Source organism: Colossoma macropomum, unplaced genomic scaffold, assembly GCF_904425465.1.
Source record: "Colossoma macropomum unplaced genomic scaffold, Colossoma_macropomum, whole genome shotgun sequence".
NCBI classification, from domain to species: domain Eukaryota; kingdom Metazoa; phylum Chordata; class Actinopteri; order Characiformes; family Serrasalmidae; genus Colossoma; species Colossoma macropomum.
In genome coordinates, this window is record NW_023494792.1 from 29,691,885 (window position 1) to 29,706,927 (window position 15,043).

At 39.5% G+C, this 15,043-nt stretch overlaps 1 protein-coding gene across 1 annotated transcript; it reads right to left on the reverse strand.

Moving 5' to 3' along the window:
• Positions 1 to 1,013: 1,013 nt before the first annotated feature.
• Positions 1,014 to 14,055, reverse strand: pus7l (pseudouridine synthase 7 like). The gene is made up of 8 exons (XM_036576818.1): positions 13,012 to 14,055; positions 11,334 to 11,493; positions 9,842 to 10,037; positions 9,632 to 9,730; positions 6,690 to 6,771; positions 5,996 to 6,285; positions 2,435 to 2,488; positions 1,014 to 1,631 (listed from the first exon to the last, which is right to left on the reverse strand). Exons 1-8 carry the CDS (start codon positions 13,793 to 13,795, stop codon positions 1,311 to 1,313), a joined length of 1,986 nt encoding a protein of 661 aa, XP_036432711.1. The 5' UTR covers positions 13,796 to 14,055; the 3' UTR covers positions 1,014 to 1,310.
• Between the last annotated feature and the right edge of the window lie 988 nt (positions 14,056 to 15,043).

Below are 15,043 nucleotides of genomic sequence, written 5' to 3' on the forward strand. Positions count from 1 at the left end.
TCAACCAATGAATTATGACTTTTCCTGACTTAAGGTTTGAAAACTAGACATACTGTGGCAGACTGACAATTAGTTGCGGTTGTCATGTAATACAGTATATGGGTGTTTGGTTGCTTCTGGTTGGTCTAACCCACCAACAGGCAGGTTAAAATCTCCGTCATGTTAAATGTCTCCTGCTGAAGACAATGTTGTTGAATACAGGCTAAACTTTTAATTGCAGATCTTGTGATTTGCACTTCTGATATAAAGTAATTAATCTTTCAGCCTTACAGTGAATTGAATAGAATCACTTATGGAAACTTTGAAAAAATGGTGGTATTCCTCTTAACCTAATGGTTTGAGTCAAATGCGTGTATTTAAGCATGAGATTTGCATGATGGTGGGGTATTCACTTCCATTACTTGGTAGTTAGATTAGCCTTATAGCTTTAGTGCAAAACAAGAAGCAAACTTCAGACACCAAACAAGTCTTGACTGAGGGACTACATTTGGGGTAAGAGGAAGCCTGTAAATTAGATCATCCACTGAACTCACTTTGAGCAGTGCTATTTTAGGTACTTGGTAAACAGTTAAGCAATGTGTGGTATTCTGATACTACAATGCCTCTGTCTCTCCATCCATGCGGCATCCTGTACACTGGGTGCCAGGAGTGGTTAGGTGCCAAATTTTTCAGAGGCCATGTTAATAAGCAGTGCCGAACATTGGGTTCTTGTTCTTTACAGGCCACACACTTTATAATTAAGGACCTATCCACTAAAACACTGCTGTGCGCTTTTAAAGAAGGTACGTTTTGAGAGAATGGAGCTGTGGTACTTCTTGGGGGAAAAGCAATTTCTTGACTGGGTAGGTAAATAATCCAGTATACTACTATCTGATACCTTTTCTCCAGTGACTATGTAAGCCATGACCATGTTAACTTGTAGACAGCATCAGTACAATAATGTTGGACCACTGAGTTTCATATGTAGAACAGTGCTTCTGACAAGTAAAAGAGTATTGTACAGTAAAACAAAGGAATTTTTACTGTGTATTATACTGGCTTACATGTCTCTCAAAAAACATCCTAAAAACTCCAAATCTGTGTTTAGATGTGCTCAAAATCTCTTGTTCACTCAAAGCAGGTCTAGTTCTGCTAATGGCATGTTATGCATTCACCCCATCTAGTGGCCATAGGATAAAATTGCATCAAATTGAAGGAATTCAGTCCTTCCAAGTGTGTTTGATGTTGGGCTGTTTCCCAAATCCAACGTCTGAAGTCTCAGTCTGCAGTCTGAGATTACAAACACAAAGTAAAACAGTCTTTATAAGTTCCTAAGGCTCACACTTCATGATTTCCCTGAGACAGACTGTGGCGTAGCAGGACGAATCCAAATCAAAAGACAGTGTCAGGCTGGCTGTGGAGTGAGAGGGTGATAGCCCCATGACGTGCGGCTCCTCTTTAACATGGAGGCTATAGGTGATGTCATAAGGGTAAGCCAATAGTGGGCGGTAGCACCCAGGAACGTTGAGTTTGAGTGAGGTGATTCTGAATCGGCATGCACTCAGACCGTCCTGCGCCAGCCTGTCCTGATACCACTTGCCAAGAACGTTCTCCGGATACTTCACACTGTTGCCTGGCATGGGGAGGACCACCTGAAGGATGATCGAACACACAAAGAGACAAGCAATCAGACAAGAAAAGCATAGATAAGGCAGGGAATATACAGCGCATAATTAACAACAGCAGCTTTTTTAACAATAGCAGCAAATGATGTTTTTAAAGGGGGATTCCAACTATTTTTCAAAATGTCTGTTCAGAGTGGTTTGATGTGAAATGGTTTACTGTTGAGAAACTTACTGACTTCTTTACAGTGGTGGCGATAGGAACCAGGGGTAACAATGTCTACAACACAAATATAAATTTTATTTACAATCCAAAACCACCACTAAACCAACATCAGTCTTCTATGAAAATTTGACAATAATAAAATATTAGTAAACCTTTAACAAAAAATTCTTTAGGGTTATTTTGCATTTTTACATTCTTCATGTATCCATTTGCCATGTCTGAGTTGGAAAAAAAAATGCATTTTAGGCCTATGCCTGATCTTAAAACTCAAGCATCAGGCAGTTTATTTATAACCCCTTAATGTAATAACTTTCTGTGAAGGAGCTTTCAAAGCATTAAACGCTTCAGACGTCTGGTTCCTATCACCACCACTGTGAACAATTCTGACTCTGTAAGTTTCTCCATAACGGATCATTTCACATCAAACCACTCTTAATGAATTTGTTTACATCTTAATGATTTAATTATGCTGATTTTTTTTAAAAATACGTGGAATTCCCTTTCAAGTTACTTGAGTATCGGTTAAAATATTTGTCCTACTTGACATCATTTTACAAAGATATTTATCTAAATTTAAGAGGAATAGAAGAGAAGAGAGTAGCTGGACCTGTTCCAATGAGAAGACATTGTCTTTTTCTTCTGCAGGTGTAACAACATGGACCTGAAGAAAGATAAATGTAATAATAAACATGACATCTTCTTGTATCTCAGACTGAAAGTAGACTATTATGAACTGTCCAAAGGTTGTAGTAACAAATTCCATTTACTCTGCACCAGGCACTTAAGAACACTGTACTTCTCTATTCTAATGCTAATACGTATACTCATACTCAAATGTACCTGCGAGGAGAATAATCTACTTTTTACACTTTTTTTTACTCATTTTTGGGTTTAATATGATTCTGCTCTGTTTTGTGATATTCTGGACTGTTATGATGTTACTCACACCTCTCACTTTCCAGCTTCAGAAATTTTTTTTTTTATTTTACATCAAAATAATCTGAAAAAGACAATAATAGAGTTTCACAAACTTCACTACTTCTACTCAAGTGATTCTTTGGTAGCTACTTTTAATTGTACTTGAATCAATATAAAACAATGTGCCTTTATATGAATATGGTTTAGGGTCAAAACAACTAATAGACATTATTGATAATGTTGAAAAATCACTGGCAACAAATCTTATCAATTAGTTGTCACAATGACATTTGTGCACCTCATTTACATCACTTAAATAAAAGAGTGAAAACAGACAGCAGAGACTACAGTACAGGGTTATGCATGGAAAGACCACATTAGCATAATTTAAAACGATGTTTTTTCTAAAATGTGTAAAACTGAGCTCACATTTGACAGCAGTGTGAATGTCATTTGTGAAGGTCTAGAGAAACACAAAAATAAAAGCTCAACATGGTGGAGTAACCTGCAGTAAAACTAGTCAAAAGTTAAAAACAGCATGATTTTGTCTGCTTTCCAGCAAGCTCTATTTTGGTTTAGCAAAAATAAATACTGGCTGAAGAGATGAGCTGCATTTTTGTCTAATATGGCTAAATTGCACTTACTTGCTGCTAACGCGGTAATGCATACAGACCTGCTCATTCATACGCATACGTTGGTGATGCTGCTGATTACTGCTGTGTTGTCAGCAAACTTGATGATTGTGTTGGAACCGTGTTTTGTGATGCAGTAGTTGTACAGTGTGTAGAACACGGGTAAAAGGACAGTCTTGAGGGCGTCCTGTGCTAAATATGAGGGAAAGGTGTGGTCCCGCATCCTAACAGACTGTGGTCTGCAGGTGAGCATGTCCAGAATCCATATGCCCAATGCGTGACTTATTCCAAAAGTGTTTAGTTTGGAGACCAGTCTGGAGGAGATGAGGATATCAAAGGCAGAGCTGAAATCAGTAAACAGCATTCTGACACAGGTGTTCAATCAGTCCAGGTGGCTGAGTGAGGTTGCATCGCCAGGGAAACCGCATCATTAGTAGATCTGTTCACGCAGTAGGCAAACTGATGGGGGTCCAAACTCGGAAGACTGCTCTATATCAGCTTCATATGAAGCACATCATCACTATGGGTGTGAGAGAGATGGGGCGGTAGTTATATATGCTTGAGATGATGGGCTTCTTTGGGACTGGAATGATGGTTGCGGCTTTAAAGCAGGCGGGAATGGTCCACTGAGCCAAGGAAAGGTTGAAGATGTCCGTGAAGGTGGCAGCCAGCTGGTTGTCACACGCTTTCAGGATACGACCTGGAAGGCTAGCTGAACCCACTGCTTTCCAAGTGCTCTCCTCTGGAGCTAGTATGAGTGCCGACTCCTCTGTGGAGGGAGGCAGGGCAGTGGTGGTTAGCTGAGCCTGAGCAGTGGTCTCAAAGCGGGCATAGAAAGTGTTCAGTTCAGCAGGGAGGGAGGCATCTGTGGTCACTGAATTACTGACTTTGCTCTTATAGTCAGTGATTGCTTGGATCCCCTGCCACAAGCGTCAGGGATCCAAGTTGGTGTTGAAGTAGGCTGCAATTTGTGTGCTGTACTTGTGTTCTGCATCCCAGATGCCAGCCTTTAGGCTGTGTCTGGCTGTTTTAAGCTCCTCACTGTTGCCAGATTTGCATTGCATGCTTTCAGCAGATTGCGGACTTCATTGTTCGTCCACGGTTTTTAGTTTGGAAGTGTGCAAATTTGCTTTGTTTGAGTCACATCATCCACACACTTCTTGGTGAATCCAGTGACAGATATTCATTTACATCAACCAGAGTCTCTGTTTGCTGTCGTTTTGAACATGTCCCCGTCAGTACACTGAAAGCAGTACCATAACACTGACTCCGCCCCTTCAGGCCACAAACCGTTGCTCTAACCCATTTCAGCAGCTGCTGGTATGTGGGCTTCCTCAGTAGATGAACGTGGTCACTCTTACTGAATGGAGGCTGGGGGTGGTGCTGACATTCGTGTAGACATGATCCGGCATGTTTTCACCTTGTGTCAAACAGGAGACATGCTGATGGAACTTGGAGAACACTGTTCTGGAATCAGTCTGATTAAAATCCCCTGCGATGATGAGAAAATGTTGTCCAGTGTGGAGATTTGTAAACTTCTTTTCTGTGTTTTCATGTGGATGGATGTTTTTTTTTTAAAAATGCTAACGGTACGCGTATGTTTACTGCTGTTTGATGAGTAGTAAACATGCTTTATGGCCCTGCATGCCTGACATGGCTGATAACCAGGCTGCCTCTGTGTACTCGCTAATGTCAGGTTTCTTTACCTGATGTTACAGGCCACACAAACTAATGCATTTATCTTTGCTTCAATCATTAGAGGAGAAATATTTTGAACAGCAATGTGAAGTTCTTGTAGAATCCAACTACCTCCATAACAGTACTTGGACTGCCATGTACGATTTGTTCACGCACTGTTTTTTGTTTTTTTTTTGCTTTCTGCACACTGAGTAAAATAGCATTTTAGAGGGCAATGCAGAAGGCATCCTGTGGCACAGGTAAACTTGCTATAAGTACGATTCAGAAAGTAGTGTAGGTGTTTTATGTTTGAAGAGAGATTGTGCAAAAGGAGGAATAATCCTTTGCTTAATTTGTTAAAAGAAACATTATTTAGTTAATAGTTAGTTCTCGACAGACTACTGGCTGCACCAACCCCCACCCATGATCAAAGCCATAATGAACTGGTCAACTGGTGGAGATCATCATTAGCTGCAGTCCTAGTATCATTTTATGCTACTCTAGATTCTTAAAAATAAAGGTGCCAAAATGGGTTCTTTGCAGGATGCTACAGAAGAACCACTTTTGGTTCCCTAAAAAGGTTTTCAAAGAGTTTTGCTTTTTCAAAGAGCCATTTTTGTAAATGTGATGTGGGTGAGAAATGAACCTTTTTAGTTCTTTAAGTTTAAAAAATCTCCACACAATGTAAAGGTTCTATTAAGAGTTAAGTTGTTAAAGAACTTATATTATCTGAAGGTTCTTTAAACTTGTACAAGGTTCTCCACAATCACAAATCTCTTTTCAAAAAAATGGCACTGCTCCAGGAACCTTTATTTACTTACCTCTGGAACTGCCATATTACTGACATGCCTATCTAGTCAGTCCTTACTTGTTCTTTAAACAGTACTTCAGTCGGTGCTACAACAGTTTTCACTTCAGCTAAAAATCTTGACTGGACTCACCTGAGCTGTGTCAGATTCTTCTGTTGCAGAGTTATCTCTCTGGGGCCTGGTGCACACCAGATCTCCCTGCACAGGCCGGTGTGGCAGTGTATTCAGCCTGTAGGAGGCTGCCTCGTTCCACAGTCGGCTGCAGTAGGCATGCAGGTAGAAGACCCTCATGCCGTGGGGCAGGCTGAGCCAGGCTCGCCCGCAGCCCTCCTGACCGCTGCCGTAACGGTGCAGCGCCCGCAGCATCAGCCTCTCTCTAGCTTTATATGCAGGCATCAGCAGCAGGCTCTCTTTGGCATTGCCTGAAGAACAGTGTACAATTGTGTGCAAAAGTCTGAGCACCCCTGAATAAAATACCTGTTTCTTTTTAATTTTCTGAGAGAAAATAAGTGCACACACTTTAAAGGGAACAACGTTTCATTTTCTGCAGATTTTAGTGCACAATTTCTATTTATTTGCTAAACTTGACACATTGGGGGGGGAAAAAAATCAATGTTTTATAAAATATAATATCTCCTCCCAGTATGTTAAATTCAGCAAATAAACAGTAGTTGTGCTCTCTGTAGAGGATATGTAACTGACTTAGAAATCGACAAAATGTGTAATCTGACCAACGGTGCAGTTGCATCCAGTTGAATGACTAGTAACAATGGAAATAAATCTTATATCTGGGAACACAGGTGTGTTGTGATGGTGGGCCACTTGCCTGTGTGGAGAAAATGCCGCTTTGCTTTGTTCTGGAGGTCTTCGCCTTCCTCCGGGCTCAGGAACAACCTGACAGCAGCAACCTGAGAGAGACACACCATTTTGCTGTAGTGGGTTTGCCAAGTGCTTAAGTATAAGGCCGGGTATTGTGTAACTTTTGTCAATACTGATACTCGGCTTGAGCAATATCCAGAAACAATGAGCATAATATTTTGTTGTTAAAAAATCATGGTAATCGATAACATCGCCTCACCCTTGGCTGCGGCTTAGACCTTGTTTACATTCTGTTTTAGCATGAGCAGATTTTATGAACTGTTTTCATGAAAAGCACATATTTAATAATGTAATACTAAGTAACAAATGATTTTTTCTAGAAACCACTTTGCCTCTCATTTTGAAAGTTGTTACTGCAATCACATGCTCCTGATATTATGAGGTCATGATGACTTGCACACTAATATCGCCCCCTGCTGGAGAAACCTAGACTGCAACAGGGGCTCTGAATGAGTGCACTGCAAAGCCACGTCACGCGCTTCACTAATTATAAAAAGGAGATGTTTTCCTTCGTTACAGCAGAGTCATTGTGCAGTTCAGCTATAGACGCCTGTGGGAAATCATGAAGTAATTTATTTTCATAATTTACAACTCATCTGAACCGTCACGACACTTAATCAGTGCACAGAATGCTTATAATTTTCCCCAGTTGTAATTTTCCTGAGACAGTGGAAAATTGAATCTGTCACAATTTATCAGATTAATAATCCACCCCATAGTAACACACTGTTTCACTGTAAAAGACAATAAAACAATGTTTGTACATATTGTTTAATGTTATTCAGCAGTTTGGTCCTCTTTAAGTTCTCTTTCTCAACACGGTGATTATTGGTGTCAGTTAAGCCCATCGTCATGAGCTTACTCTTCAATCATTACTGATGTCCAGGTTAGGCCCCATCACCCAGGCCTAACCAACACCGCTACCCTAACTTTGATGCAGATTCCTGCATGATACTTCTATCTATACCAGCGTGCTCGCTGTCCTGAGCACGCAGTGTCACTAGTGATTGTCAGAGAAAGTGCCTCCTGGCTCAAAACTCCATCTTCATTCAAACTGATTATACTACCAGTATATTTCATCATATTATTATAACACCATCTATTTCAAGGCTCGTTTTCCTGTCTTTGAACCACAAATACAAACTGAAAGAGTGGTTTAAAGGGGAATTCCACTGATATTTCTAAATTCCTTCATAATTCAATCACTGAGATGTAAACAAAGTCTTTTTGCATCAAATCACTTTGCTGCTTTTTAGGGAAACTTGGACTTTGATTTCTTTACAGTAGTGGTGATAAAACACAAATACACAATTTTATTTACTATCCAAAACCACCGCAAAATCTATGTGTTTTCTAAATTTATGTAATGTTGATATTGATAAAATAATGGTAAATCTGAAAAAAAAAAGAAATCTTCTTTGGGGACTACTTTGCCTTACAACACCCTGCATGTATGTGTTTTTACCAACCACTTTATGTAATACCTTTCTGAGAGGGAGCCTTTAGAGGCATTAAACTCTTCAGATGTCTGCTTCCTCTCACCACCACTGTGAACAATTCTGACTCAGTAAGCTTCTCTAAAATCATGCATTTTACATCAAAGCACTGTAAGTGATTTTGTTTACATCTTAATGGTTTAATTACACAGATATTTTGAAAAATCATAAATAAATGTGCATTATTCTAAATTTGGCAGTTGGTGAGAGTAGCCAGTTACACCTGGGGGAGAAGTTAAGGGAGCCAGTGAACAAGCCAGACAGTTTAAACAGCTGCATCCCATGTGAGCTGCCAGGTCATAAGGCGTCTGCAGGTGTATTGTTCCTTTAAAGAACATCATTTTTATTTTACATGTGAAAAAAATATGTCTCTCTGCTCAAGCCGCCAGCTGGAAAGGAACTTCCGCACTTGGATCTGAAAAGTGCAGCTGTCTCACTCTCATGAGATTATAACGGCCTGTGTCATCAGGACACAGGTCAGATAAAAAAATCTAACCAGGATGCATTGTACTGAGCCAGGCAGTGATAGATCAGTGCCGCATTAAGTTGAAGAAGTCTATTAAGTGCAATGGTGTGCACAGGTACTGAAATTTGATATTGAATGATGCCAAATTGTCAATACTATGTACTATGAAAAGGAATCTGGTTGGTATCATAAAAGTCTAAAATTTCTAAACCCAGCCCTACTTAAAGGGGAATTCCACTGATTTTTAAATTTTCACCAGAACTTAATCTTTGAGAGATAAACAGTCATTCAAAGTGGTTTGATGTGAAAAAGCTCATCATAGAGAATCTTTATAACTCAGATTTCTTTACAGTGCTGGTGATAGGAACCAGGGGTCACAATGTCTACAACACAAATATAGCCATTTTATTTACTATCCAAAACAATCTGTGAACATTAAGCTTTTCAGACGTCTGGTTCCTATCACCACCACTGTGTACAATTCTGTCGGTTAAGTTTCTCTAGGTAGTATTAAAGTTTCACCTCAAATTTCACATCATCTAATGTCTTTACATCTTAATGAATTTATGATGCAGAAACATCAGTGGAATGACCACAACACAGGCAAAATGAGCACTGTATAATAAGTTCTCATGTCCGCTGTGTGTGGATGGGCCACACTTGCATAGAAAAATATATCAGATTTGACAAATTCAAGGTCTCAAAATCAGGGGAATCGGTACAGATTTCTACAAATGAAAACAATCAGATTTGTTTAACAATCCACCATTCTCCATTTTCCCCATATATTGAATACATCTATTGCCAGTCACTCCTTAGAAGCACTAGTCTTGACAAAAAGGTCCTCAGAACCTGAAAAAAAACTTCACTGAGTGCATCAGCTAACAACAAAAAAGATCAATAAAGTAAACTGAAAAGTCCTCTTACCGTATCTTCCTTCAGAAGTGCAAGTCCAACTTGGTCAGCTTGAACAGTCTGGCTATTTCCAAACCTCTGAGGTCCGTAATAATTCACAAAGCCCCGAGCCTGCAAGGAGTGTTGCCAGAAGTCAGCAGAGTTATTTCATCTGGAGTTCACTCTGACAAGCAGTGATAATGTGAAGTCAAAATGAACTGCTCACTGATGAATTAGATTCACCTTCACATTCTCCACAGCCTCTTTCACAAGCACTTCCAGGTCTGATGAACTACATTTCCCATGAGGCTTCAGGTCCCGGATGACAAGGTCAAAGTGGTTGCCCTGTAGCCTCCCGAGTCGAAGTGGTTCGGACACTGGATGGATATTAGACAGCTGCATTCCTCTCCTCTCAAACTCTGACGTCTTCTCCAGCAACCTACCACCAGACAAATCCCAAAACACTGTAAAAACACCACAATACACACAAAAATGTTACATCAGGCTTTTCTCTTTTTTTTTACATATTTTAAAATGCATCGACAAAGCAGAAAAATTAAATGCAAGATGGTGCATGATTTAAACAACAGGGCTTTATCGAAACAGAACTATAAGGGGTGAGACTTTATATGAAATGTATGGTGTAAAACAGCTAAAAGTAGAGCTGAGCAATTTTGGGAAAACTAATTGTGACCTTTCTTGAAAAATATTGCGACGGCGATTTAAATCGCAATTTTCTATAAAATAAGCTCCAAACATGTTATTTTGGCCAAGAAGACCACAATATCTACTTTTCTGGCTTGAGGCTTAAACACTGGATGTACTTTGCCAGAATGTTGGTTAGTTATGGTTGTGATGTCACATGGGTTTTTGGCTGCTTCTGATTGGTCTAATTTACAAGCTCATGTTATTAGTTTAAATTTCCTCACTTAAAACTTGACTATGTTGCTTATAATGTAGGCTGTGATTGAAAAAGTAGTAAAATTGCACTCTTTTGAATTGCAATTTTAATATTAAAAAAGAAATAATCCTTCAGCCCTAGCTAAAAGTGTATAATTTTATAAATCATAAAACACATCCTGTTTTGAAGGTCCCTCTGTTGTTTTTATATAATTCAATGGAAATATGTATAATGTACAAAACTGGAAGTTAGCAAGTAAGTCAACATTTATAAAAGTTTATTATTGTGTTTTAATGCTGTTTCATTTCATTTTATATCTAGATAACTGCAGTTGTGCTGTCTGTTTTAACCCAGCGTGACCATCTTTGTGGAGGAGTGTGAATTGTTTTCACAGCAGGGAGGTTTTCATCCCTCCATTTTATTCATAATTGTTGCCTAGCAGTTCAGCACAGGTTCACAACATTTCACACACAGAGAGCCAACAGTGCCCTAGTTAATCTGATACAGTTATTGGGAAAAACAAACATTTTAGTTACATATATGTGAATTAAAAATGATTAGTCGATTTCCATCCCACCAGAGGAATGGCTACTAGAAGGCCTGCAGAAAGAGGCTACAAATGTTTTGATAATATCAAGTAGTGAAACATGAACTGCACATAGAAATACACGTTAGATGCATGTGATGCACAACCTTTTAACTGTGAGATCAGTGACATGCAGAGTGGAGTGGCTTTATGGATGGCAACGGCAGATAAACGAACACATGGCAGAGAAATGATGTTTGGAGAATATGAGTCTTGATGGTCATATCTGGGTATGTTCTGCCCATTACCTCTCTGTGGAGATCTTCTTCACTACCATGGACTGGTAGGTGATGGCCCTTTTGTCTTTGATGCCAGCATAGGAGAAATCAGATGGAAGAACTCCAAGCACTGCTGCCATGTAGCTGATGGCCTCCAGAGTTTCAAGGTTTTCTTTTTTCAGTGTGAAACCTTTTTGAAAAGGAGGATTAGACATTGGTACAATCGTATTCAAAAGTTGGGTCAAACTTTTGGTCAAATGACACGTTTTATTAATTTTCTAAGTGAAAATAAGTTACCACATCCTCTACAGAGAATGCACACATTTTAACACACAGATACTAATTATTTGAATTAGTTGAATTATTTGAATTAGTTGAATTTAACATATTAGGGGGAAAAAGTGAACATGAAATTTGGCCTGTGAAAAAGTTATGGAAGATTTTATACAGTATTTTCTGTTTTTTTTCTGTTATGCTAAACTTAGCAAATTAAGTAGAAATTGTGCACTAAAATTTGATGAAAAAGGCCTTATTTTTATTAGTTACATGTAATGGTTACATGTAATTTGGACTGGTAATGTTCAAACCTTTGAATATGACTGTATATGCTGAAGATCACAGAACAAGAAGAAAAGATGAATAATCAGTCAGTTCTCACTGGTTTTTACAGCTTGTCTGATTTCTCACAAATCTCTAAGACTTTTCAATTGAGATCTTTCACTGAAAACTGTATGACACAAATTTGGTTTTCTTCTAAACTAGGTGCTTTATGTTGGTTCTCCACTTCAGATCCTCTAATAGTCACAAACGAAGCATAACATTGGTTCTAAAACCCTTCTTGATTTTTTTTAACCAGGTGATGAGAAGTGCAGCTGTGACAGGACTACACTCTTAAAAAAAGACAGTTCTTCAAGGGTTCTTTAGCAAAGGGAATGGCTCTATATAGAACTATTTCAAGCTTAAATGGTTCTTTGCATGCTGAAATGGTTTCTGAGTTTGATGGAGAACGTGTTGTACATGGTTCAATTCAGAACCTTTTTGAAAATGGTTCTAAATAGCACCAAAAAGGGTTCTTCTGTTGTTCGAACACTCTTAAAAATTGTGCTTCAATGGTTCTATATAAAACCACGAACACTCATAGAACCCTTTGCATGATTAAAGGATCCTCTGCATCATGAAAGCGTTGTTCAGATGGATGGAGAATGTGCTGTAGATGGTTCTATATAGCACCTTTTAAAAAATGGTTCTATACAGCTCCCAAAAGGGTTCTTCTATTGTTATGGTGCCAAGCTTGTAACAATAGAAAAACCCTTTTGGGTGCTATATAGAACCCTTTTCAAAAAGGTTCTATACAGACCCATCTATAGCACATTCATGCACATTTTCCATCAAGCCTAAGAACCTTTCTGTGATGCAAAGAACCCTTTAGTCATGCTAAGTGTTTTTTAAGTGTTCATAGTTCCATATAGAACCATTTTCTTTGCTAAAGAACCCTCAAAGCACCATCTTTCTTAAGAGTGAAGCTTGGCATTGTAACAATATTAGAACCCTTTTTGGTGCTATACAGAACCACATACAACACATTCTCCAACAATCTGAAGAACCATTTCACCAACGGTTCTAAACAAATCTACTCTCTTTTTAAAAAACCCTTGAAGAACCACCTTTTTTAAGAACGTACTACTCACCCTCCCTCTTTCTCTCTCACCTGTGTAGGTCTCCACCTGCTCTTCACTGTCTGAAGCCGTCCTCTTCCTGCTCTTCTTGCCCTGGTTTCCTTTCTCTCTCAGCCTCACTGTAATGGCAGTCTTGTCCTGCTCTGCAAAGCTCTTCGTCTCCACCAGCTTCCCAAACCTCCTGCTGACGAAGTGGTGGACGGACGTCCGGTGCTCCTTGCTGTCATCAGGCAAGAAGGTGAAGGCAGAGCCAGGAACTTTGGCATCTATGAACCTGAAGAAGTCCTCTGCTTCCTCCTCAGAGACCAGCTGAGAAAGCTCTCTGAAGTCTCGGTCCACTTTGACCCGGATCTCCGTCTGGTGGGTGACGGTCATTAGAAAGGGGTAGTTATGCCTCACTGCTCTGTGCACACTGGCTCGCTGCTGCTTGTCAGGAAAAGTGCCAAGGGTCATCTCAGTGTCCTCTTTTTGTTCCTCACTACATGCCACAGTTTTGCTGGCAAACTCTTCTAGTGCCTCATTGACAGAAGAGCCCAGAATTACATTCAGGTCAAACCCCTCCTGGCTCAAAACTCCATCCCCATTCTGGACCATGCTGGCCATACCAGCAGTGACCTCACCCAAGGATGCTTTTTGGGAACACTGTCTGACTTCAGTACTAGCCAACTTTGTGGGTTCCTCTGGCCTATCTGTCCTGTTCACAGGTCGCCCTTGGACGTCTAATTCAATGACCACGAAGTCTCGGGTTGAGTTTTTGATGCTGCCACAGAAACCTTCGTGGTCAGACATAAAGCAGGGCTGAGTGTCCCTCTCCATTCCGACTCTAGGTTCGCTAACTGAAGACAGGACTGTTAAACACTCGTGTCCTTTAGAGCGGAGGTCTCGGTACAAAGAGGCGACATTTTCACAATATTCACATTACGATACGCAGTAATTTAGTTATTAAAACGTCATGTTCTTTAAATATCTTCTGCCGCATAAATATGAACTGAACACGTTGTTCTCGGAGTTGTTTTATTCACCAAAAGCCAAAACGCGAAGTCCAACACACACAGCGCGCCACACTCACCCACCCACATGCAGTAAACAGAGGAGAAGTTCCGGCCCGCGTGCGCAGCCCGAGAGGAGGAGCTCATCTCTCTTAAAGGCACAGAGACTCTAAAAGCGACTTAAAGCAGTAGTTATTAAAAAAAACCTCGAAAAAAGCTCCAATTCTGTAAGTTTTAAAAGATGTTTTGGGTGTTGTGTGAAATCTAAACTAAGATACGGCGCAAAAATGATGACATGTGGCATAAAAATGCGCTCAATTTTGAGCTTACCTATTTTAATAGTTCAAAGGGGAACTCCGCCGAATTCTCAAAAATTCTGAATTGAATGGTTAAAATGTAAACCAAGTCATTTACAGTGGTTTGTGTGAAATGCTCTGTTCTAGAGAGGCTTAACGAGTCAAAATTGTTCACAGTGGTGGTGATAGGAACCAGATGCCCACCTCTAAGAACTCCCTCACAGAAAGTTATGACATGAAATGGTTATAAATACACTGCCTGATGTCTGATATATGGTTTTATTGTAGTTTTGTGATAAAGTTTTTGCTTAAAATATAATTTAAGCCATGTATTTTAATCCATTCACAGCAGAAAAGTACAAGTAGGGCATTATATAAAATAGTCCCCCCAAAAAAGTATTATTTTCAGATTCACCGCTGTTTTGCCGTTTTTAACACTGCATATAAAAACTCATAAGACGTGCAAGTTAACTGGTGGTTTTGGAAAGTAAATAAAATGGCTGTATTGGTGCTGAGAACCAGCTGATCTGTGCTGGTTTATGATGGTCTGGTGCTGGTTATAAAACAGGAGAAGAAATTGGACTTTCAAAATGACTACCTGACTACTGTGTATATGTATAACAGTAATGATGAAAAAAAAAAACCCAAATCATTTAGATCCAAATTAGTTTTTAAGTTTCTAAGTCAGTCACACTTTAAATAATTAAACCTTTGTCACTGATTATACAATGCCACTGAAAACACAACAAATATATGTGAATGTACAAACTTCAAAAAAT